Genomic DNA, 22,334 nt, shown 5'->3' with positions numbered 1-22,334 from the left:
CTTCATTGCCTCTTGCTTTCATTTCAGTCTATTTTCCCTTAGGTATCTTAAAATTTATTCGCTTACGAAGTAATTGTCTTTTCTTCCATTTCTTTCCTGCGTTTCATCAACTCTTTTCATTTCTCCTTTAGTCATCATTTCCATTCTTATTAATAGTTTTCAAAATTCTAAGCCAGCCGGGCGTGGTGGCTCATGCCTGTAATCCCAGCACTTTGGGAGGCCGAGGTGGGTGGATCACAAGGTCAGGAGATCGAGACCATCCTGGCTAACACGGTGAAACCCTGTCTCTACCGAAAATACAAAAAATTAGCAGGGCGTGGTGGTGGGCGCCTGTAGTCCCAGCTACTCGGGAGTCTGAGGCAGGAGAATGGTGTGAACCCGGGAGGCGGAGCTTGCAGTGAGCTGAGATCGCGCCACTGCACTACAGCCTGGGTGACAGAGCGAGACTCTGTCTCCAAAAAAAAAAAAAATTCTAGGCCAAGGTAAACATTTTTATATCCTCAAATGCTTATCTGAGTATATTCAATTCTGTGTGGAGTGTAGACTTATAGGTTTTCTTCTGTTTCCTCATTGTTTTCTGGGTGGAAGCAGGTAGTCTCCAAAGTTGATTTGTATAAACAGTTACAGTTATTTCCTCATTATCTACAATAAGCTCTCTTTAAATTTTATTTCCTCTTGCTCATTTTTGTAATATCTGGGGTATAGTGATAGTTTACAAGATTCCTAGTTTGACGGTGCTCATTTCTGTCATTCTAGTCAACCTCAGATATATGAGAGTTGTTTGAGTGTTTTTTTTTTTTGTAGACAGAGTCTCGCTCTGTCACCCAGGCTAGAGTGCAATGGTGTGATCTCAGCTCACTGCAACCTCCACCTCCCAGGTTCAAGTGATTCTCCTGCCTCAGCCTCCCAGGTAGCTGGGACTACAGGCAGGTGCTACCATGCCCAGCTAATGTTCGCATTTTTAGTAGAGGTAGAGGTTTCACCATATTGGCCAGGTTGGTCTTGAACTCCTGACCTCAAGTGATCCGCCCTGTTTGAGTTTTTTTAAAAAGTCATTTGTGGTTGGTTTGGAGTTCTCCAATGTCATGGTTCTTTTGGTTTTTTTTTTTGCAGGACTCTAAAGTTCCCTTTTTTAGCCTTTAAACAATACATTCTGGACCTGTAAACAGTACTTTCTTGGTCACAAAAGTGAGGGGGACGGGCAGAATAATCTCAAATTTCTATTGTATTAAAAGTAATGTTGCTGAAGGGCTGGGCACGGTGGCTCACGCCTGTAATACCAGCCCTTTGGGGCAAGGCGGGCAGATCACTTGAGGTGAGGAGTTCAAGACTAGCCCGGTCAAAACGGTGAAACCCCATCTCTACTAAAAATATAAAAAATTAGCCAGGCATGGTGGCACATGCCGGTAATCCCAGCTTCTTGGGAGGCTGAGGCAGAAGAATCGCTTGAGCCCAGGAGGCAGAAGTTGCAGCAAGCAGAGATTGAGCCACTGCACTCTAGCCTGGGTGACAGAGTGAGACTCTGTTTAAAAAAAAAAAAAAAGGAATGCTGCTGAAGCTTTTGGAATGACAAGTAAGTTTTAGCAGCACCCATGTATTAACAATTCTCTCTCCTATTCCTAGGAATTAAAACCTTCCAACTAAGTAGTCAAAAAAAATTTCAAAACTGCTGAACCTATGCTATAGATTAAGGGAACAACAAGTATCAAGGAAGAATCAGTATCTACCAACTACCCTTTGTCTCTCACATGCATAAAATGAGCTCTATCATTTGATGTAGAAAAGAAAAATACCAGAAATTTATTTTATGTCATAATAAAGAGATGATGTACTTATGTTTTATTTTTATAATAGAATAATGTTAAATTACTGGTGAGGAGAAGGAAGGTTCAGAGAACAATAAAGCATAAAAACACAAATTTAGGCTTTTGCCACAAGTCTTAATTTTTTTTGGCAGGACCATGAAGGTTAACAATGGTCATGTATTAAATACACTAGCTTCACAGTATATCAAAATAACACTGTACTGATTTACATTAGATTATATATAATTCTACCCACAAATCCTGTTTGGAGGGACTAGAAGATAACCAGAGAGATCTAGTTGACCTAGTAGTGCAAAGTAGTCATGAGAAGCAATGTTTAAGTAGTCTTAAAATTACTATTTAACATGGCTTAACAAAATTACTATAAATCAATTAATGTGTTAACTATAGCAAAAAGAGTCTGCTTTAATATGATTATCATCAACGTTCTTTTTTCAGTCTATCTCAGAAATCACTTCCTGAGTCTTCTGAAAGTTTCATTTATTCCACTCATTCTACAAATATTTGTTAGTGTTAGCTAAAGGATTATGGACTCCATTTAGGTACTCTTGTATGCTCATGTTATATCTGCCACACTCACTGCTATATTACCAATTCCTAGAACAGTGAGTGCGGCAGATATAACTTAAGGAACTTTCAAGTGTAGCTAAGAAGACAGAAAATTAAACACGTATATTATAGATGTGATGAGCATTTCATTAGGGAAGCATGGGGTGCTACATAAGCATACAAGAGGACCTAAATGGAGTCCATAATGAGTATGGACACTTGCAGGATGAGTAGAAGTCAGCAGGGTCAGGAGATAAGCAAGAATGACTATTCTGGGCAAAAGCCTGGAGTGAGAGAGCACATTCCAGGAACTGAAACACAGTGGAGTGTGGCTGTTAACACTGCAGAGAGAAAGCTGAAAAAAATCAGCAAGGTCAGCCAGGCACGGTGGCTCACGTCTATAATCCCAACACTTTGGGAGGCCGAGGTGGGCAGATCACGTGAGGTTGCGAGTTTGAGACCAGCCTGACCAACATGGAGAAACCCCATCCCTACTAAAAATACAAAATTAGCCAGGCATGGTGGCGTATGCCTGTAATCCCAGCTACTTGGGAGGCTGAGGCAGGAGAATCACTTGAACCCAGGAGGCGGAGGCTGCCGTGAGTGGAGATCGGGCCACTGCACTCAGGCCTGGGCAACAAGAGCAAAACTCTATCTCAAAAACAAAACAAAATGAAAACAGCAAGGTCCATTCCTTAGAGGCTTTTGTGAGCCACTACAGACTCAGGACTTCAGCCTAAGGGACATCAAAAGGTTTTAGGCAAGGGAGTAACAATCAGATGTGCATTTTAGACAAATACAACTAATCAATCAACAATAGTTACAGAGCACCAATTGGAGTAAGGCAGTATAGTGGCTCTGAGAACAATACACAGATGGGAGTTTGGACTCTCACTGAGCCTTCAAGGACTTTAGAAATGGCAGAGTTTAAGGCAGTACAAATGTACCTGTTTCCTAAGGGAAAGATGGGTTGTGGTAATCTGGAAAGGAATCTTTAGGTTTTTAAAGAAATTGGTATGGGCCAGGTGTGGTGGGACTCAGGCATGTAATCCTAGCACTCTGGGAGGCCGAGGTGGGAGGATCACTTGAGGTCAGGAGTTGAAACTAGCCTGGCCATCACGGTGAAATCAGTCTCTACTAAAAATGCAAAAAAGTTAGCCAGCCCAGGTGGCGGGCACCTATAATCCCAGCTACTCCGGAGGCTGAGGCAGGAGAATCACTTGAACCCAGAGGCAGAGGTTGCAATGAGCAGAGATCACGCCACTGCACTCCACCCTGAGCAACAGAGTGAGACTCCATCTCAAAAAATAACATAACATAACATAACATAACATAACATAACATAACATAACATAAGTGATATGTTTCAGATGGGAGAGAGACCACATGCATCCTGAGCCATCTGAAAGTGGCTGAAAATAAATCTGGAAAGGCAGATTTGGGATACATGTGGAAGGCTTCAAATGTCTAGCTAAGGAGTTTGAAATTTTCCCATATAGGAGGTGTAGGGCCATAGACCATTTTTAAGCAAAATACATGCTCAGGCGATAGTATGATGGATAAATCAATGGGAGAAACGACTGTACTTAGCAAAGACAGTTAAGAACCTTGCATAGCGTTCCAGGTGTTGCTGCTGTAAAAGTTAGCAGTAGGGACCAGGGGAACAGATTTGGCAGTTATTATGAAAGAAAACCCAAGTAGAGTTGAAATGACTGCCTGAATATTTGAGGGGGATAATATCAGAGGATCAAGAACGACAGAACATAGTTGAAGTGGTATGAAATAAGTGGACTATAAACTGGAAATTATAAATTTCACTATTACATGCACAATTTCTCTATATTATCATACAACAGTGCCTCTCAAAGAGTGGTAGGCAGACCAGAATTCATCTACGACCTATTTGTTAACCAATCTGTACAGAAAATGTGATTAAGCATTTAGAAACTTCCATTATCAGTTGATAGTATTTTTATGTCTGTTGAATTTAATTAAAAATTTGAACTTACATTGTGTTTGTCTTTTTTAATTCCATTTTTCTAGCAATTCTTTTTGTAGTATTTTATCAAAGTATAAATCTGTCAAAAATTTAAAATTTTTAAAAACAAAAACTGTCCTTTACCACAGTTTGAGAAACACTATCAGAGTATTTAGCTTGCCCCCCAGATCTAAGTAGATTAACTCTACCTCTATAAACACACATTCAAGAATATTAAAAAATAAACACAAGTTTGAATATGGACTGAATATTACAGATTATGCATTTATGGTTAATTTTCTCAGGTATAATAATACCACGATAATTATGTAGGAGAATGATACTTTTAGAAGCTATATGCTTATGTATTTAAGGGTAAATCATCATGTCTAACTTACTGAATGGGGGATAGCAAAACGAAAAAACACACAGCAGGCATCCCATACACACGGCTAAAGTAAACATGGTCAAATGTTAAGAACAGCTGAATTTAGGGGGTGCGTATACAGATAACAATCAACACTGTACTTTCAACTTTTCAAAACATAATGTTGAAAAAATGTTTAAATAAATACGTCATAAAAACCAAGTCCTCCATACCCCAAAGTCACCAGGTCAGTATTCTCCGGAATGACTTCTGGATCCTCACCGTCCTCAAGGCATTTCAGTTTATCAAGGCTAAAACAAAAAGGAAAAGCAATACTTTAAGGTCGACTCTGCATCTGGTTCACAGCGAGTTAGGGTTGTTTTCCTAAATACATTACTGAATTACGAAGTCAGATAAAATCCAGCAGGCGGCTCGGAGAGACCAGAACTTAAGACAAAGATTTCTGTGGTTATATTTTATAATGAAAAGGCCGATGAAGGCAGCCAGTACTATTAAATGGAGAAAGAGATTAAACTTATTTTTATATTTTCACCCCCAAATAAGGCACTTTTAGGAAAAATTTCAGTAACAGAATACCCGGAAGGTCCCCAAAAGAAATCAGTTAGTCGGGGTTTTAACACTCCTTTGATGAAGTCTCCCGCAGCTTCACCATTACTCAGATTCCTCCACTGTCAAAGTGTCTGTCAATGGCAGGTACACCTCGCTGTTGCCCTGACTGCCATTCTTTATTAACAAGCACTTTTAGAACAAGCAAATAGAAAAACTAGTCTTTGATGCAGCTGTCTTGGCCCTTTGCTCCAACTCGCAGAAACTGGGCATTCGGGTCCCAGGACTTCTCCTGGTGTTCCAGGGAGGCTCCAGCGGGTTGAAAGCTTTGAAAGAGTAATACTCCTAGCCCAGGTCCAAACCACAGGCCCTTCTCAGGGATGAGTCCCAGAGGAGCGCAGAAGCAAGGATGCACCCTGTTTGACCCCAAGCTGCAAGAGCCCCTTTGCTCCGCACTCACCCGCACACCGCCCTCAGTTCAGCCGCCGCCTCCAGGCTGCAGTCCAGATCCCTGGCCACCGCGGCATCCTCCCGGTCGGAGTCCGCAATCCCCCGGCTCCCAGGCAGAGCGGACGCCGGCGGCTCCCTCAGCGACAAGTCCCCGGCCCCGCGCAGACGGCCCCGCCACAGCTCCCCAAAGGCGCCCACATGGAAAGCGCGCGTATTTAGTTCGGGAAGCTCATACTCTGGAAAGTTGCAGCCGCCACTGCCGGAAACTGAGTCCTGCCTGCCAGCCACCCGGCTACACGTTGGTACACCTCGGCTTCCTTCAGCCATGTTCGCCCCACTCCCTTCCCTGCAAAAGCCTGGAGATCAAGGCCTCGCAGAGCGTGATGGAACTTGTAGTTGCTTGGAGCTCCCGGCCTGCGAGCCACGGGGCGGCAAGGGCGGGGCTTCAGAAACTACATTTCCCGGCAGGCCCGCTCCAGGGCGCGGCACCGCGAGGCTCTACGGGCAGGGTGCAGCATTGTTCTCCGACCTGGGCGGGGCGGGAACCGTTGCGGCTGTCGGTTAACGGCAGCGGGTGAGGCTGGGTGTCTGGTCCCCAAGTTACACAGCAACTGCCTCTGCTGGGTAGGGCGGCCTCGCCAGGCGCTTAGGCCCCGCTCCTTGCGGCTCTCGGACCAAGGGGTGCAGGGCTTTTTCTTGACTCTGGATTTCAAGGACTGCATTGCTGCCTGCTTGCTTTAGAGTCTAAGAAACAAGGAGGGCGAGGGCCGAGACCAGGGACACGATCAGTCCTCCAGATCTGGTTCTTTCAGAACCTCCCCAGAGGCGCCATGTGCGTGTGTGTGTGTGTGTGTGTGTGTGTGTACAGTAGTGTTTCAGAGCGTCTGTGTATCACACACTGCACATGATTAACCCTGGTGTATGTTTTTAATGTTTTTAAAAATTACAATGACCTTTCCGGAGAGGGAGTATCACCCCGTGATGCTGTTAAGGAAGGAGTTACCTGCGGGGAAAATGGAAGCAGGATCGGAACCCAATCAGTCTGGCTTCAAATGGAGCTCTCTCCATTTCTCAGAGGCCCTAAAGGATACAGCAGGACATACTATTTATTAGACTGTAATCACATGCCGTATAATACACCCATTTGAAGTGTTCAATGCTTTTTAGTGTATTAACAGACTTGGGCAACCATCACCACTATTTGAGAACATCTTTTACCACTCCAAAGAAGAAACTTGTATCTTTTAGCTATCACCCCTGATCCTCCCACCTCCAGCCCTAGCCAACCAAGAACCTACTTTCTGTCTTTCTAGATTTAACTAATCTGGACATTTAATATAAATGGAATTACATGGTCTTTTGGTGGCTGGCTTAATATTTGCAAGGTTTGTTACAGGTAGTTAGGCATGAGCAGGCAGGAGAGGGCTCTTCCCTCACCCACTAGGAATGCATATTGCCTCTAATAGTGATAAATTGGCAGCCAGTGCCGGGGAGAGGCCATTTCCTGATGGCCCACACCTGTTGCACTAAAGTGCTCATCGAATGCAGATGACAGGGAGAAGCAACTTCTTGGGCATATGCATTAAGAGACAAAATCGGGGAGTATGACCTTCCAAGAAGACTCTATCGGAAAAGGCAAGAAAGCCTCAGATGGGCATGCGTGCAACTGCCTACATACTGCGCTGTGCTCACTTCCCAATGATAAGGAGGGCACTGCGCATGCAGGCAGCCCACCCTAAGGGAAGAATCATGGGAAAGGAGCCAGCCTATAAAGTCCTAGGATCAAGGTCAATATCACAGTTGAACTCAGTGATAGCTTGGGACTCTTCCGAGCGTGCTTTCCTTTCTTTCCTATTCTAAAGGCCTTTTAAATAAACTTCCACTCCTGCTCTGAAACGCCTCAGTCTCTTTTTCTGCCTTATTGCTCCTCAGTCAAATTCTTTCTTCTGAACTCCCGACCTTGTGATCCGCCTGCCTCAGCCTCCCAAAGTGCTGGGATTACCAGCGTGAGCCACCACGCCCGGCCTTCTGGTTGTTTTGTAGTTGTTGTTTGTTTGAGATAGCGTCTTGCTCTGTCACCAAGACTGGAGTGCACGGGCACAATCATGGCTCACCGAAGCGTGTCAAGCTAAGTCATTATATCCCCTGTGACCTGCATGTATACATCCAGATAGCCTGAAGCAACTGAAGAACCACAAAAGATGACATTCCACCATCGTGATCTGTTCCTGCCCCACCCTAGCTGATCAATTGACCTTATGACAATACACCTTCCCTGCCCTTGTGATAACATACTTTGTAATATTCTCCCCACCCTTGAAAATGTACTTTGTGAGACCCACCACCCTGCCCACAAAAAATTGCTCCTAACTCCACCGCTTATCCCAAACACATAAGAACTAATGATAGGCTGGGCGCCGTGGCTCACGCCTGTAATCCCAGCACTTTGGGAGGCTGAGGCAGGCGGATCACAATGTCGGGAGTTCGAGACCAGCCTGGCCAATATGGTGAAACCCCATGTCTACTGAAAATACAAAAATTAGCTGGGTGTGGTGGCAGATGCCTGTAGTCCCAGCTACTTGGGAGGCTGAGGCAGTAGAATCGCTTGAACCCGGGAGGCAGAGGTTGCAGTGAGCTGAGATTGTGCCATTGCACTCTAGCCTGGGCGACAGAGTGAGACTCTGTCTCAAAAAACAAAAAAAGAAAACAGCTAATGATAATCCCACCACCCTTTGCTGACTCTCTTTTCAGATTCAGCCCGCCTGCACCCAGGTGATTAAAAAGATTTATTGCTCACACAAAACCTGTTTGGTGGTCTCTTCACACAGACGAACGTGACACAGCATAGACCTCCCAAGCTCAGGTGATCCTCCCATCTCAATCTCCTGAGTAGTTGGGACTACAGGTACACTGCCACCACATCCAGCTAATTTTTTTATTTTTTGTAGAGAAGAGGTTTCGCCATATTGCCCAGGCTGGTCTTGAACTCCTGGCTTCGAGTTATCCTCCTGCCTTGGCCTCCCAAATTGTTGGGATTACAGGCATGAGCCACCACGCCCAGCTGGAGCTCTGGTTTTTATCCGTATATCGTTGTCGGGAATATCTGTTGTTTTTGTCAGCCTAGTATTGTTTAATAGATCTGACCTTCCCTACTACTTTTGATCCTCCTGTGGCTGCCAGTCACAGAACCATTCCCAGTCTGGCCATAGTGGTTAGTCCAAGGATGAGCGAGTGTCTCAAATAGAGCCAATCAGAATTCTGTGGGATTTTATCTATAAACCAAGAAGCTCTTTACCCGTTCTAAGGACTTAACAATGTGTCCTAGACACAGACTGTTCCTGCCAGTGGAAGAGTCAGAAGGAACAGAGGCAAGAGTTTGAATAAGCAAAGGCAGAAAATGGAGAAGAGAGAAGTCAAGTGACTTGGAGGTATTGGGGCTGAGGCCATGTGCTCCCTTATATTTGCCATTAGGTAAAAGAGGCAAAATTTTACCTCTACTCTGTTAGGATTTTTCAGCTGGGCCTGAGAATTAAATTGACATAAGACAGAGCAACAGGAGAAAAACGTACAAATTAATTTCATAAAAGTGTTATGTGGCATATGATCCTTCATAAGGGCGCGGTGGCTCACGCCTGTAATCCCAGCACTTTGGGAGGCCAAGGTGGGTGGATCACGAGGTCAGGGGTTCAAGACCAGCCTGACCAACTTAGTGAAACACCGTCTCTACTAAAAATACAAAAATTAGCTGGGCGTGGTGAAGGGCGCCTATAATCCCAGCTACTCAGGAGGCTGAGGCAGGAGAATTGCTTGAACCAGGGAGGCGGAGGTGTTTTAATTTAATTTAATGTAATGTAACTTAATTTAGGAGAGCTAAGTAATTAAACATGAGGCCAAAGTACGTAAGAAAGTGGCAGTCTTTTATTGCAAATATGCACACACTCTCGGACGAGGTTCTCTGGCCCTCAGGTGTGGAGGGCCAGGGAAGTCACACCGGGGCTCTCCGGTGATGTTTTCCAGTCCACAAATATGGGGGCGAAGAAGTCACGCCGCCTCCTGCCGGCAGCGGACTTTTATGCCTGGGAGCTGGAAGGGGAGGAGTTCGGGGGGGGGTGTGTAGGAGTGGCTTCTTGAATTTCGGTGTCCTGGGCTTGACGTCATTCTGTGCATGCTCAGTTGATTTGGTTCTTTTCCCGGGCACGGGAATTTTTCCCGGGCGTGGGAAAATCTGTGAAGAAGAACCCGGAAACAACAGCAACTGCTCCATCTTGTTCACCTTCCTCCATCTTGTCCCTTTTCCTTCACCCAAACAGGAGGTTGCAGTGTGCCACTGCACTCCAGCCTGGGCGACAGAGCGAGACTCTGTCTCAAAAAAGAAAACAAACAAACAAAAGACTCCTACCACACAAGTGCCTTTAACTCAAAATAGTATGCCACTACTTTGGGGTGGTATATTCTTAACTCCTTCACTAGTAACTTTTAATGTTTTTATTTATTTATTTTTGAGATGGAGTCTTGCTCTGTCGCCCAGCTGGAGTGCTGTGGCGCAATCTCGGATCACTGCAAACTCTGGTTCCCAGGTTCACTCCATTTTCCTGCCTCAGCCTCCCAAGAAGCTGGGACTACAGGTGCCCACCACCACGCCCGGCTAATTTTTTGTATTTTTTAGTAGAGACGGGATTTCACCATGTTAGCCAGGATGGTCTCGATCTCCTGACCTCGTGATTCACCTGCCTCGGCCTCCCAAAGTGCTGGGATTACGTTCCCGGCCTTTTTGTTTTAATCTTAAACTAGTTTGAGTTGGATTCTCTTGCAACCTAAAGTCTTCTGAGGTCCTGAAATACTTGACCCAAATTCCTCAACAGGGGGTGCCCTCACTTGAGAGAATGAGGTCATGTTTCAGGTAGAACTGGTCTAACATATTATCTAGAGATTTAGTAGCATTGGCTTCAGGACTGGTGACCACACAGGTTCCCGGGCAGCAGTGGGCAAGGGCAGGGATCAGAATGGCTGTAACCAAGGGAGGTGGTTCATTGTCACTGTGAGGAGTACCACTTGGGAGCAACAGCTTCAGAGGTGGGAATTACAGGGATCACTCGGGAAAGAAGAATTCATGGTGAGCATCAGCAGCAGTCACAACAACTTGGCAGTCATTTGGGTCTTAGCTTCCATGTAACGCCCCTTCCTGGAAGCAACCATAATCATATTAGCAGCTGCCCTTCTTGGGATAAGGTCATGGCAAAGGCAGCTTCTAGGTCTGTGGCAAATTTGGCAAAAGATGGGAGTGTTGTAGTCCTGGCACTAGGAATAGCACCAAGGAAGTGGAAAGACTCCAAGGTCCTGGGATAAGTATAGTCCCTGAAATTCTGTATGAGCTTTCTATAATTCCTGGGAGAAAAACCCCTAAGGTTTCCTGATTACAGTTATTGGACCTGACCACTAGGTTGGGGTAGTGGTGTGGAATTTAGAATCAGGAATACTGAGTAGTGGGTCAAACCAAGGTCATTATGGAGTGTTATCTGGCTCTTGAGTTCCCAACTCTGCTTATTGAAGAAAATATTAAAAACTGGGGAGTAGGAAAAGGGGCCACTAACTCTTACAGTTGGCCTCTGAACCAGCTTCCTCACCTGAGGTACTTATATGGGCTCTGCAGGTGATGAAAATGAGAAACACTGGCTGGTGGGAACTGTGGCAAACTGGCGAGTACTCTATCCTCTCTAATGGGGGCAGCTGTGATGGTGCCACGTGAGAATGTGGGCCTCACCTACCAGAGTTTTCATAATTTCAAAAGATTCCAGAGTTAAACCATAGAGGTCTAAAAAAATAACAAAATAAAAATAAAAAATAAGAATTTCAAAAGAAGTCAGATAGCCAATTTGTTTAAGTGTGAAATCTCTTGATCTTAAAATGTTGGCAATTAACTTATACAACATTTAAACACGGTATTTCCTTCCAGGCTAGTCTGAGCAACATAGTGAGGCTGAGTCTCTAAAAAAAATTAAAACAATAGGTGGGGCACAGTGGCTCACACCCATAATCCCAGCACCTTTGGAGGGAGGCTGAGGTGGGTGGATCACCTCAGGTCAGGAGTTTGAGACCAGCCTGGCCAACGTGGCAAGACCCGTCTCTACTAAAAATATAAAAATTAGCCAGGTGTGGTGGTGTATACCTGTAATCACAGCTATTCTGGAGGCTGAGGTAAAAGAATCACTTGAACCTGGGAGGTGGAGGTTGCAGTGAGCCGAGATCATGCCATTGCACCCCAGCCTGGGCGACAGAGTGAGACTGCATCTCTAAATAAATAAATAAATAAATAACAACGGTATGCAGTATTCAAGTCAAACACAACTCACAGGCATCTGGCGTTCGTGATCTCTGATCTGTACTGTGATTTCTGATCTTTCATATCTCTAAAATCCATCCAGCTCCCAGTTTATGCAATTCCACATGTAAAATTCTTTCAGTTTGTTTAATTCTGCCACTGCCCGAAGGCCTTCTTTCTTGTAATAAGGCTATAGGTACCTGGGAGTCTCCCTGGGATTGAGGTCATGTGGGTATCCCACCATTTCAGTGTTGGCTATCCAAGTTGTTTTTTTTTTTTTTTTTTTTTGAGACGGAGTCTTGCTCTGTTGCCCGGGCTGGAGTGCAGTGGCCGGATCTCAGCTCACTGCAAGCTCCGCCTCCCGGGTTTACGCCATTCTCCTGCCTCAGCCTCCCAAGTAGCGGGGACTACAGGCGCCCGCCACCTCGCCCGGCTAGTTTTTTGTGTTTTTAGTAGAGACAGGGTTTCACTGTGTTAGCCAGGATGGTCTCGATCTCCTGACCTCGTGATCCGCCCGTCTCGGCCTCCCAAAGTGCTGGGATTACAGGCTTGAGCCACCGCGCCCGGCCCCAAGTTGTATTTCCAGTTAGTTTCCCCTACTGTCTAAATCTTTCCTATAGATAAATCATTTATTTTATTCTACTTCTCTGGCTTCAGTTTCTTTTTCTCTGAGTGTAGAACTGGTCTAGATTTTTAACAATTATTTTTACCAGCTTGGGCAGCATGGCATTTAGTATTTTTCTACTAAAAATACAGAAAATTTGCCTGGTAAAAAAAAAGAAAAAGAAAAAGAAAATTTGTCTGGTGTGGTGGTGCATGCCTGTAGTCCCAGCTACTCAGGAGGCTGAAGTGGAAGGATCGCTTGAGTTTGAGTGACAGAGCCGAGACTGCATCACTGCACTCCAGCCTGGGTGACAGAGAGAGACCCTATCTCAAAAAGAATTTAAAAAAAAAAAAAAAAGGCCGGACACAGTGGCTCACGCCTGTAATCCCAGCACTTTGGGAGGCCATGGTGGGTGGATCACAAGGTCAGTAGATCGAGACCATCCTGGCCAACATGGCAAAACCCTGTCTGTACTAAAAATACAAAAATTAGCTGGGCATGGTGGCGTGTGCCTGTAATTCCAGCTACTCGGGAGGCTGAGGCAGGAGAATCACTTGAACCAGGGAGTTGGAGGTTGCAGTGAGCCGAGATCACGCCACTGCACTCCAGCCTGGTGACAGGGCAAGGCTCTGTCTCAAAAAAAAAAAATAATAATAATAATAATAATTCTGAATAGGCAATAACTTTATAAGGCACATAATTTAAAAGATATAATAAATTATACATTTGTTACTTATATTTATTGTTTCTATTTATGAAAATATTAAATATTTATAATGTACAGATTTTATACACTAAAAGAGAATTTTCCCTTCCCTCTTCCCCAGCCATTAGAGCTTTCCTGGAGGCAACCGTAATTATATTAGCAGATTTTTTTGGCATTCCAGATACACACACACACAGAAACACACAGGCACACACAATTTTTGGCACACAGTGATAGCATACATACTACACACACTGTTCTATAGTCTATACTTCAGGTTTCCTACTTCACCACATATCTTAGACTTCCTCATATATTAACATATAAAGAGTATCCTAATTCTTCTACTCTCGAAATACATTTAGGTTATTTGTAGTCTTTTGCTACAACAAATAAGGCAACAATGAATAATCTTACAGTCATTTTGTTCATGTATATCTGTGCTCCGACCTTAATTAATAAATCTACTTAAGGCCGGGCGCGGTGGCTCATGCCTGTAATCCCAGCATGTTGGGAGGCCGAGACAGGCGGATCACGAGGTCAGGAGATCGAGACCATCCTGGCTAACGCAGTGAAACCCCGTCTCTACTAAAAATACAAAAAAATTAGCCGGGCGTGGTGGCGGGCGCCTGTAATCCCAGCTACTCAGGAGGCTGAGGCAGGAGAACGGTGTGAACCTGGAAGGCAGAGCTTGCAATGAGCCGAGATGGCGCCACTGCACTCCAGCCTAGCGACAGAGCGAGACTCCATCTCAAAAAAAAAAAAAACTAAAGTTTTTTTTTTGTTTTTTAAGACGGAGTCTTGCAATGTCACCCAGGCTGGAGTGCAGTGGCGCCATCTCGGCTCAATGCAAGCTCCACCTCTGGGGTTGAAGCGATTCTCCTACCTCAGACTCCCAAGTAGCTAGGACTAGCAGGTATGCACCACCACACCCAGCTAATTTTCATAGTTTTAGCAGGGACAGGGTTTCACCATGTTGGCCAGGATGGTCTCGCTGTCTTAACTTCGTGATCCACCCCCCTTGTCCTCCCAAAGTTTTGAGATTATAGGCATGAGCCACTGTGCCCGGCCAAAAGATTATTCTTAAACTGGGCATGGTGGCACATGCCTGTAAACCCAGCTACGTGGGAGGTTGAGGTGGGAAGATTGCTTGAACCCAGGATTCAAGTCCAGCCTAGACAACTTAGAGAGACCCTATCTCTTCAAAAAATGTTTTTTTAAACATTTCTTCTGTTGCACTCTGTTAGATCATTCACCCTGTAGGAAGCTAACTCTATGTTATGAGACACTCAGACAGGGCTATGGGGAGGTAAACGTGAAAAGGCCTCTTGTGAATAACCAGCACTAACCTGCCAGGTATGTGAGTGAGTTACTTAGGAAGCAGGCCCGTTAGCTCCAGTTGAACCTTTAGGTAACTAGAGTCCTGCCAATGTCATGACGACCATCTCATAGAGACCCTGAGCTACAACAACGTAGCTTAGCTGCTCCCAAATTCCCAACCCACAGAAAATGTGTGAGATAATAAATATTTATGTTTGTAAGCTGCCAAGTTTTGGAATAATTTGTTACATCGCGATAGATAACTAATATAGACAACGATATGAACAGAACCATGTGTTTGTGGGGTAAATCTAAGTGGGCCTAGGGAGACAGACTAGAAACGGAAATACTTCAGAAAACAAGTACGATAGTCCAGTCAGAGGCAATAACGGTTTAAGAATAGAGAAAGGGATTCATGAGAGAAGTAGAGAAGAAAAGGAAACATGAGAGACTCGAGGAAGAAGGCTAGGTCTAAGGCACGGTTCCCCAACCCCCTGGACCATGGATTGTTACTGGTCTATGGCCTGTTAGGAACTGGGCCACACAGCAGGAGGTGAGTGGTGGGTGAGTGAGCACTACTGCCTGAGCTCTGCCTCCTGTCAGATCAGTGGCAGCATTAGATTCATAGGAGTGTGAACCCTATTGTGAACTATGCATGGGCGGGATCTGGGTTTCACTCTTCTTATGAGAATCTAATCCCTGATGATCTGTTACTATCTTACATCACCCCCAGATGGGACTGACTAGTTGCAGGAAAGCAAGCTCAGGGCTCCAACTGATTCTGCATTATGGTGAGTTGTATAATTATTTCATTATATGTTACAATGTATAATAATAGAAATAAAGTCCACAATAAATGGAATGTGCTTGACTCATCCTAAAACTATCCTCCCTGGCCCTGTCCATGGAAAAAGTATCTTCCAGGAAACCGGTTCCTGGTGCCAAAAAGGTTGCAGACCACTGGTGTAAGGTTTCCATCCTATATAACTAGAAAGATGGTGGCAGTGTAATAGAAATAGGGAACAATGGAAGGAGAAGCAAATGTATGGAAGAGAAATAGTAACTTTCAGAGTAATCTTCTAAGATATTTTTATTTTTATAGAAATTTGTATTTTGCCCAGTTAAGAATTTGAGGCTGAGAATGATTCAGTGATGGGCTTGGTTTCATAGAGTTATGACTCTGAGCTCAGAAAACAATGCCTTAAAATATGTTGCTTTGGCATGCTGGTTGCTTTGAATTAAAGAAAATTGAAAGGCTTCAGCAATAAGCCTCAGAACCAAGGTCTCTCTGTCCTTCCTCCATTACCCTGTCTCTCTGACCCTCAAATTCTTAATTGGGGAAAATACAAATTTCTGTAAAAATAAAAATATCTTAGAAGATTACTCTGAAAGTTACTATTTCTTTTTTTCTTTTTGAGACAGAGTCGCTCCATTACCCAGGCTCGAGTACAGTGGTGTGATCTTGGCTCACTGCAACCTTCACCTCCCAGGTTCAAGCAATTCTTCTGTCTCAGCCTCCCAAGTAGCTGGAATTACAGGCGCCTGACACCACACCCAGCTATTTATTTATTTATTTATTTATTTTGGTATTTTTAGTAGAGATGGGATTTCACCATGTTGGCCAGGCTGGACTCGAACTCCTGACCTCAAGTGATCTGCCCACCTCGGCCTCCCAAAGTGTTAGGATTACCGGCTTGAGCCAACGCGCCTGGCTTGAAAGTTACTATTTCTCTCTCATACATTTGCTTTTCCCTCCATTGTTCCCTATTTCTTTCTTTTTTTGTTTTTGAGATGGAGTTTCGCTCTTGTTGCCCAGGCTGGAATGCAATGGCACGATCTCAGCTCACTACAACCTCCGCCTCCCGGGTTCAAGTGATTCTCCTGTCTCAGCCTTCTGAGTAGCTGGGATTACAGGTACATGCCACCATGCCCAGCTAATTTTTGTGTTTTTAGTAGAGACAGGGTTTCATCATATTGATCAGGCTAGTCTCGAACTCCTGAATTCAAGTGATCTGCTTGCCTTGACCTCCCAAAATGCTGGGATTACAACCGTAAGCCACCGTGCCAGGACATTGTTTCCTATTTCTATAATAATCTTTCTAGCTGTGTAAGCTTGACACGTTAGACCAGTGGTCCCCAACATTTCTTTCCCAAAGAACTGGGAAGAACTCTTTCTGGAATTTCCTTATCTGACTAGGGAAGCTTCTTTCCAAAAAAGGAAAAAAATTAAAACTAGAAAAGTAAATAAATAGGCCGGGCACAGTGGCTCATGCCTGTAATCCCAGCAGTTTGGGAGGCCAAGGCAGGCGGATTACCTGAGATCAGGAGTTCAAGACCAGCCTGGCCAACATGGCAAAATACCGTCTCTACTAAAAATACAAAAAAATTAGCCAGGCGTGGTGGGGCACACCTGTAATCCCACCTGCTCTGGAGGCTGAGACAAAAGAATCACTTGAACTCTAGAGGCAGAGGTTGTAGTGAGTCGAGGTCATGCCACTGCATTCCAGCCTGGGTAACAGAGTGAGACTGTGTATTAAAAAAAAAAAAAAAAAGAAAAATTAATAATAATAAATAAATAAATAAAAGAGATCCTAGAGAGCTGTCTAGCCCCTTCTACCATGTGAGGACACAGGTAGAAGTGTTGTAGGACTTTCTCCTTAGAGTTCTTGTCACCTAACCAGGAAAGATTAGGCTCATAGACACATAGAAGGGTAAGCAAAATGGAATTTATTGGGCAAAAAGAGAAAAAAAGGGAAACGGGCTTTCAGTAAAGTAAGAGTCCTGCTAGCAGGTTTCCTGCCTCACAGACTGAAGCCCAGTAAGTTACCACCCCGGAACAGAAGAGGCCAGGCTCCTCCCTGCTGCAAATGGTGTGAATTTTCTGAGGCTCCACCCCAGTGTGGATTCCTCCCAGTGCCATACTGGTTGGAGGTTCTCTGGGGAGCCCTTTCTCCTTGGCTGTCTCAGAAGGTACCATCTATGAACCAAAAAGCGGGCCCTCACTAGACACTGAATATGCCAGTGTCAGGTCTCTGAGCCCAAGCCAAGCCATCGCATCCCCTGTAACTTGCATGTCTGCCCAGATGGCCTGAAGTAACTGAAGAATCACAAAAGAAGTCAAAATGCCTTACCCCACCTTAACCGATGACATTCCATCACAAAAGAAGTGAAAATGGCCAGTCCTTACCTAAAGTGATGACATTACCTTGTGAAAGTCCTTTTCCTGGCTCATCCTGGCTCAAAAAGCTCCCCCACTGAGCACCTTGTGACTCCCACTCCCGCCCTCCAGAGAACAACCCCCCATTTGACTGTAATTTTTCTTTACCTACCCAAATCTATAAAATGGCCCCACCCTTATCTCCCTTCGCTGACTCTCTTTTCGGACTCAGCCCGCCCGCACCCAGGTAAATAAACAGCCATGTTGCTCACACAAAGCCTGTTTGGTGGTCTCTTCACAGGGACGCGGTGGTCTCTTCACAGGGACGCGGACACACATGACAACCAGTACCTTAACCTTGGACTTCTCAGCCTCCAGAACTAAATTTCTTTTGTCTATAAATCACTTATTCTGTGGTATTTTGTTATAGCAGCATAAACAGACTAAGACAGAAGCATACCTCAATTCTAACTTTTTTTTTTTTTTTGAGAGGGAGTCTCGCTCAGTCGTCCAGGCTGGAGTGCAGTGGAGGGATCTCGGCTCACTGCAAGCTTCACCTCCCGGGTTCATGCCATTCTTCTGCCTCAGCCTCCCACGTAACTGGGACTACAGGCGCCCGCCGCCACCCCCGGCTAATTTTTTTTTTTTTTGCATTTTTAGTAGAGACGGGGTTTCACCATGTTAGCCAGGATGGTCTTGATCTCCTGAGTTCCTGATCCACCCACCTTGGCCTCCCAAAGTGCTGGGATTACAGGCATGAGCCACCGCTCCCGGCCGAATTCTTTTTAGTGACAATTACAAAGTGCTTGATCTTTCCTTCCTGCTCTGAAGGGCAGGCATTCGCATCAAGTTCAGAAAAAATGCTCCTGCAAGACTCACTATGAAATAGCTGCAAGTGTGACTACATCACTTTGGCATTTCTAGTGAGCAGTGGGGAGGGGCAAATGCCCAGTCCACACCCATGCCTTAGGCATTGTGGGACTTTAGGAAAATAACTAGCAAACTCTTCCCTACAAAATGGTTGGGGACTTGCTGAAGATATGAAAAGAAGAAAATCTTTGCTTGGTGTTTTTCCTGGATCCTCTGCTTCAACAGGTTGATTGTTCAGGTTGCTTTCCTGAATCCAAGTTACCACATAGGGGCTTCTCTGTCAATGAAAGGAGGAATAGAGTCAATGAAAGGAGAATCATGCGAATGAGAAACACAGCTGAAGAGCTCTTAGTCAGAAAGGCAGTTGGTAAAATAATAATAAACATTTAGTAAGGAATAGATTTATAATCACTCTTTTTTTTGAGATGGAGTTTCGCTCTTGTCACCCAGGCTGGAGTGCAGTGGCACTATCTCAGCTCGCTGCAACCTCCACCTCCAAGGTTCAAGCGATTCTCCTGCCTCAGCCTCCTGAGTAGCTGGGATTACAGGCACTTGCCACCAAGCCCAGCTAATTTTTGTATTTTTAGTAGAGATGGGGTTTTGCCATGTTGGGCAGGCTGGTCTCGAACTCCTGACCTCAGATGATCTGCCTGCCTCCACTTCCCAAAGTGCTGGGATTACAGGCATGAGCCACCTCACCTGGCAGATTTATAATCATTCTAAGGTCTGGCATTAATTACAGGAAATTTCTTCTTTTTTTTTTTTTTGAAATGGAGTCTTGCTCTATTCCCCAGGCTGGAATGGAGTGGTACCATCTCAGCTCACTTCAACCTCTGCCTCCCAGGTTCAAGGGATTGTCTTGCCTCAGCCTCCCAAGTAGTTAGGACTCAGGTGCGTACCACTATGCCTGGCTAATTTTTGTATTTTTAGTACAGATGGAGTTTTGCCATGTTATCTGACCTCAAGTGATCCAACCTCAAGTGATCTGCCCACCTTGGCCTCCCAAAGTGCTGGGATTACGGTCGTGAGCCACCATGCCAGGGTGGATTCATTTATTTATTTATTTTTAGAGATGGGGGTCTGGTTACCACCGCACCAGGCTAGAATTTTTTTTCTTTTTTTTTTTTTAGAGATGCGGGTCTCATTGTGTTGTTCAGGCTGTTATTGAACATCTGGGCTCAAGCGATTCTCCTTCCTCAGCCTCCCAAAGTACTGGGATTACAAGCGTGAGCCACCCACCCTGGCCTAATTATGTGGAATTCTAAAAACTGACGTGAAAAACCTGAATCTCCTATCCTCTTTAATTCTAAGCCATGCTTCTTTTCAAGGCTGATTAACTGCTAATAGACACATATTTGCATAATAACTTTATTTTTATTCTTTAAATTGCCTCCAACTAATTGCCTTAGGATATCTCTACTGTTCCTTGTTCTTCCACCCCCACCATCCCAGCTCCATTGATATGTAAAAAGTAGGTAATTAGCTTTTTCCAAGAATAATGACTAATTTATTATAACTTGTTTTAAATCTTGGGATTAGCAAAGAGAGCAAGAAAGTCTAGTGATAGAAAATAGAGAATCAGAGAAAAATATATGAGAAAATATTCTGGCCCTTTTGGGTTATAAAGATTGTCAACATGGAGGCGACATTTGGGAGAAGCTGTAATTTTTTGAAGAGTGACTTGGACCAGGATGTTGTCTGACTCCCATGACATGAGGCTAGCATCATCCTTAGATTCTGCCAATCAACCATTTTTTAAAATGTGCTTAAGTTACCCTGTACCTCTGGTGAGACACACACCCTGAAACAAAGGTAATGGATCCTGGAAATGAAATAAAATGATTGACGGTGAAAAGTTATGGGACTGGGTAATCTGATGCTAACATAAGATTCTGATCCCATCATAGAAGAAAAGCATTTTTCAACTGTAAAATTCTGCCTGACTTGGAATCTCCAATCCCATTTTCCTTTGTTTAGTCTAATAGGATATATAAGCCTCAATCATCTGGCTGCCTCCTTGAACCACAGTTTTTTCTTTGTGAAGTCCTCTGCACAGGTTTGTAATTGAAACTGTTTTGCTCTGGTTTGTCTTTTCTCAGTTTGATTTCCAGGACCCATCTAATGAATCTAGGAGGTTGTAGAAAAAAGATCTTCCTTCCTTCTTTCCTTCCTTCCTTCCTTCCTTCCTTGACCCATCTAGTGAACCTAGGAGGTTGTAGAAAAAAGACCTACCTTCCTTCCTTCCTTCCTTCCTTCCTTCCTTCCTTCCTTCCTTCCTTCCTTCCTTCCTTCCTTCCTTCTTCCTTCTTCCTTCCTTCCTTCCTTCTGTTGGAACCTAGTTTTTAGATTCCTTCCTGGGCAGGGGTCGCCGCGAGAGACCACTCGACACGGAAGTCACAGCGGAGAGATTTATTGCTAGCGCGCTAGGGTCCTATGTCCGAAGTTGGCCACAGGACCCCGAATGCCTAGTACAGACAGTTTATAAAGGCAAAAACCACAGAAACTCACAAAGCTTGAGGCGCAAGATGATTGGAGCAGGTTATGGCCTGAGCAGGGTGTCTTACTCTGATTAGTTGGTTTGAACCCGCGCGGGGTATTTCTCAAACTCGTTTTTCTGTTTGAGTTCCGGGAATTTTGGGTGGGTGTTTTGGATAGCCACATGGACGTTGGGCGGGTGCTTTAGATGGCCACCTGGTCATTCGGCGTGTGCTTTAGATGGCCATCTGGTCATTGGGCGGGTGCTTTAGAGCCTGGTGTGGCTTTTCTAAGCTTTCTAAGTTTCTAAGTCTCTAAGTCTGTAAGTTTCTAAGTCTATAAGTTTCTAAGTCTCTAAGTTTCTAAGTCTATAAGTTTCTAAGTTTCTAAGTCTATAAGTTTCTAAGTCTCTAAGTCTCTAAGTCTATAAGTTTCTAAGTTTCTAAGTCTATAAGTTTCTAAGTCTCTAAGTCTATAAGTTTCTTTTTTTTTTTTTTTTTTTTTTTTTTTGAGGCGGAGTCTTGCTCTGTCGCCCAGGCTGGAGTGCAGTGGCACTATCTCGGCTCACTGCAAGCTCCGCCTCCTGGGTTCACGCCATTCTCCTGCCTCAGCCTCCCGAGTAGCAGGGACTACAGGCGCCTGCCACCACGCCCGGCTAATTTTTTTGTATTTTTAGTAGAGATGGGGTTTCACCGTGTTAGCCAGGATGGTCTCGATCTCCTGACCTCGTGATCCACCCATCTCGGCCTCCCAAAGTGCTGGGATTACAGGCTTGAGCCACCGCGCCCGGCCTAAGTCTATAAGTTTCTAAGTTTTTATGGCCTATTTTCCCTTCCTTCCTTCCTTCCTTCCTTCCTTCCTTCCTTCCTTCCTTCCTTCCTTCCTTCCTTCCTCCCCTCCTTCCCTCCTTCCCTTCTTCCCTTCCTCCCTCCCTCCCTCCCTTCTTTCCTCTGTTGCCCAGGTGGGAGTGCAGTGGCATGATCTCGGCTCACTGCAAGCTCCGCCTCCAGAGTTCATGCCATTCTCCTGCCTCAGCCTCCTGAGTAGCTGGGACTACAGGAGACCACTACCACACCCGGCTAATTTTTTGTGCTTTTAGTGGAGACAGGGTTTCACCATGTTAGCCAGGATAGTCTCGATCTCCCG

The 22,334-nt window shown here is 44.8% G+C and overlaps 1 protein-coding gene across 1 annotated transcript in view; it reads right to left on the bottom strand.

The window, feature by feature from the left end:
• Positions 1–6,098, bottom strand: part of SNAPC3 (small nuclear RNA activating complex polypeptide 3) — a 42,443-nt gene extending 36,345 nt beyond the window's left edge. Inside the window, exons 1-2 of the mRNA XM_073021618.1 lie at positions 5,748–6,098; positions 4,954–5,031 (exon numbers count right to left, since the gene is read on the bottom strand). Of these exons, the coding sequence (XP_072877719.1) occupies positions 4,954–5,031; positions 5,748–6,064 (395 nt within the window). The 5' untranslated portion in view covers positions 6,065–6,098. The remainder of the gene's footprint in view (positions 1–4,953; positions 5,032–5,747) is intronic.
• Positions 6,099–22,334: the final 16,236 nt, after the last annotated feature.

Source organism: Chlorocebus sabaeus, chromosome 12 (assembly GCF_047675955.1).
Source record: "Chlorocebus sabaeus isolate Y175 chromosome 12, mChlSab1.0.hap1, whole genome shotgun sequence".
Classification (NCBI taxonomy): domain Eukaryota; kingdom Metazoa; phylum Chordata; class Mammalia; order Primates; family Cercopithecidae; genus Chlorocebus; species Chlorocebus sabaeus.
Note: the sequence above shows the minus strand (reverse complement) of the source record. Positions and strands in the feature narration are given on the sequence as shown.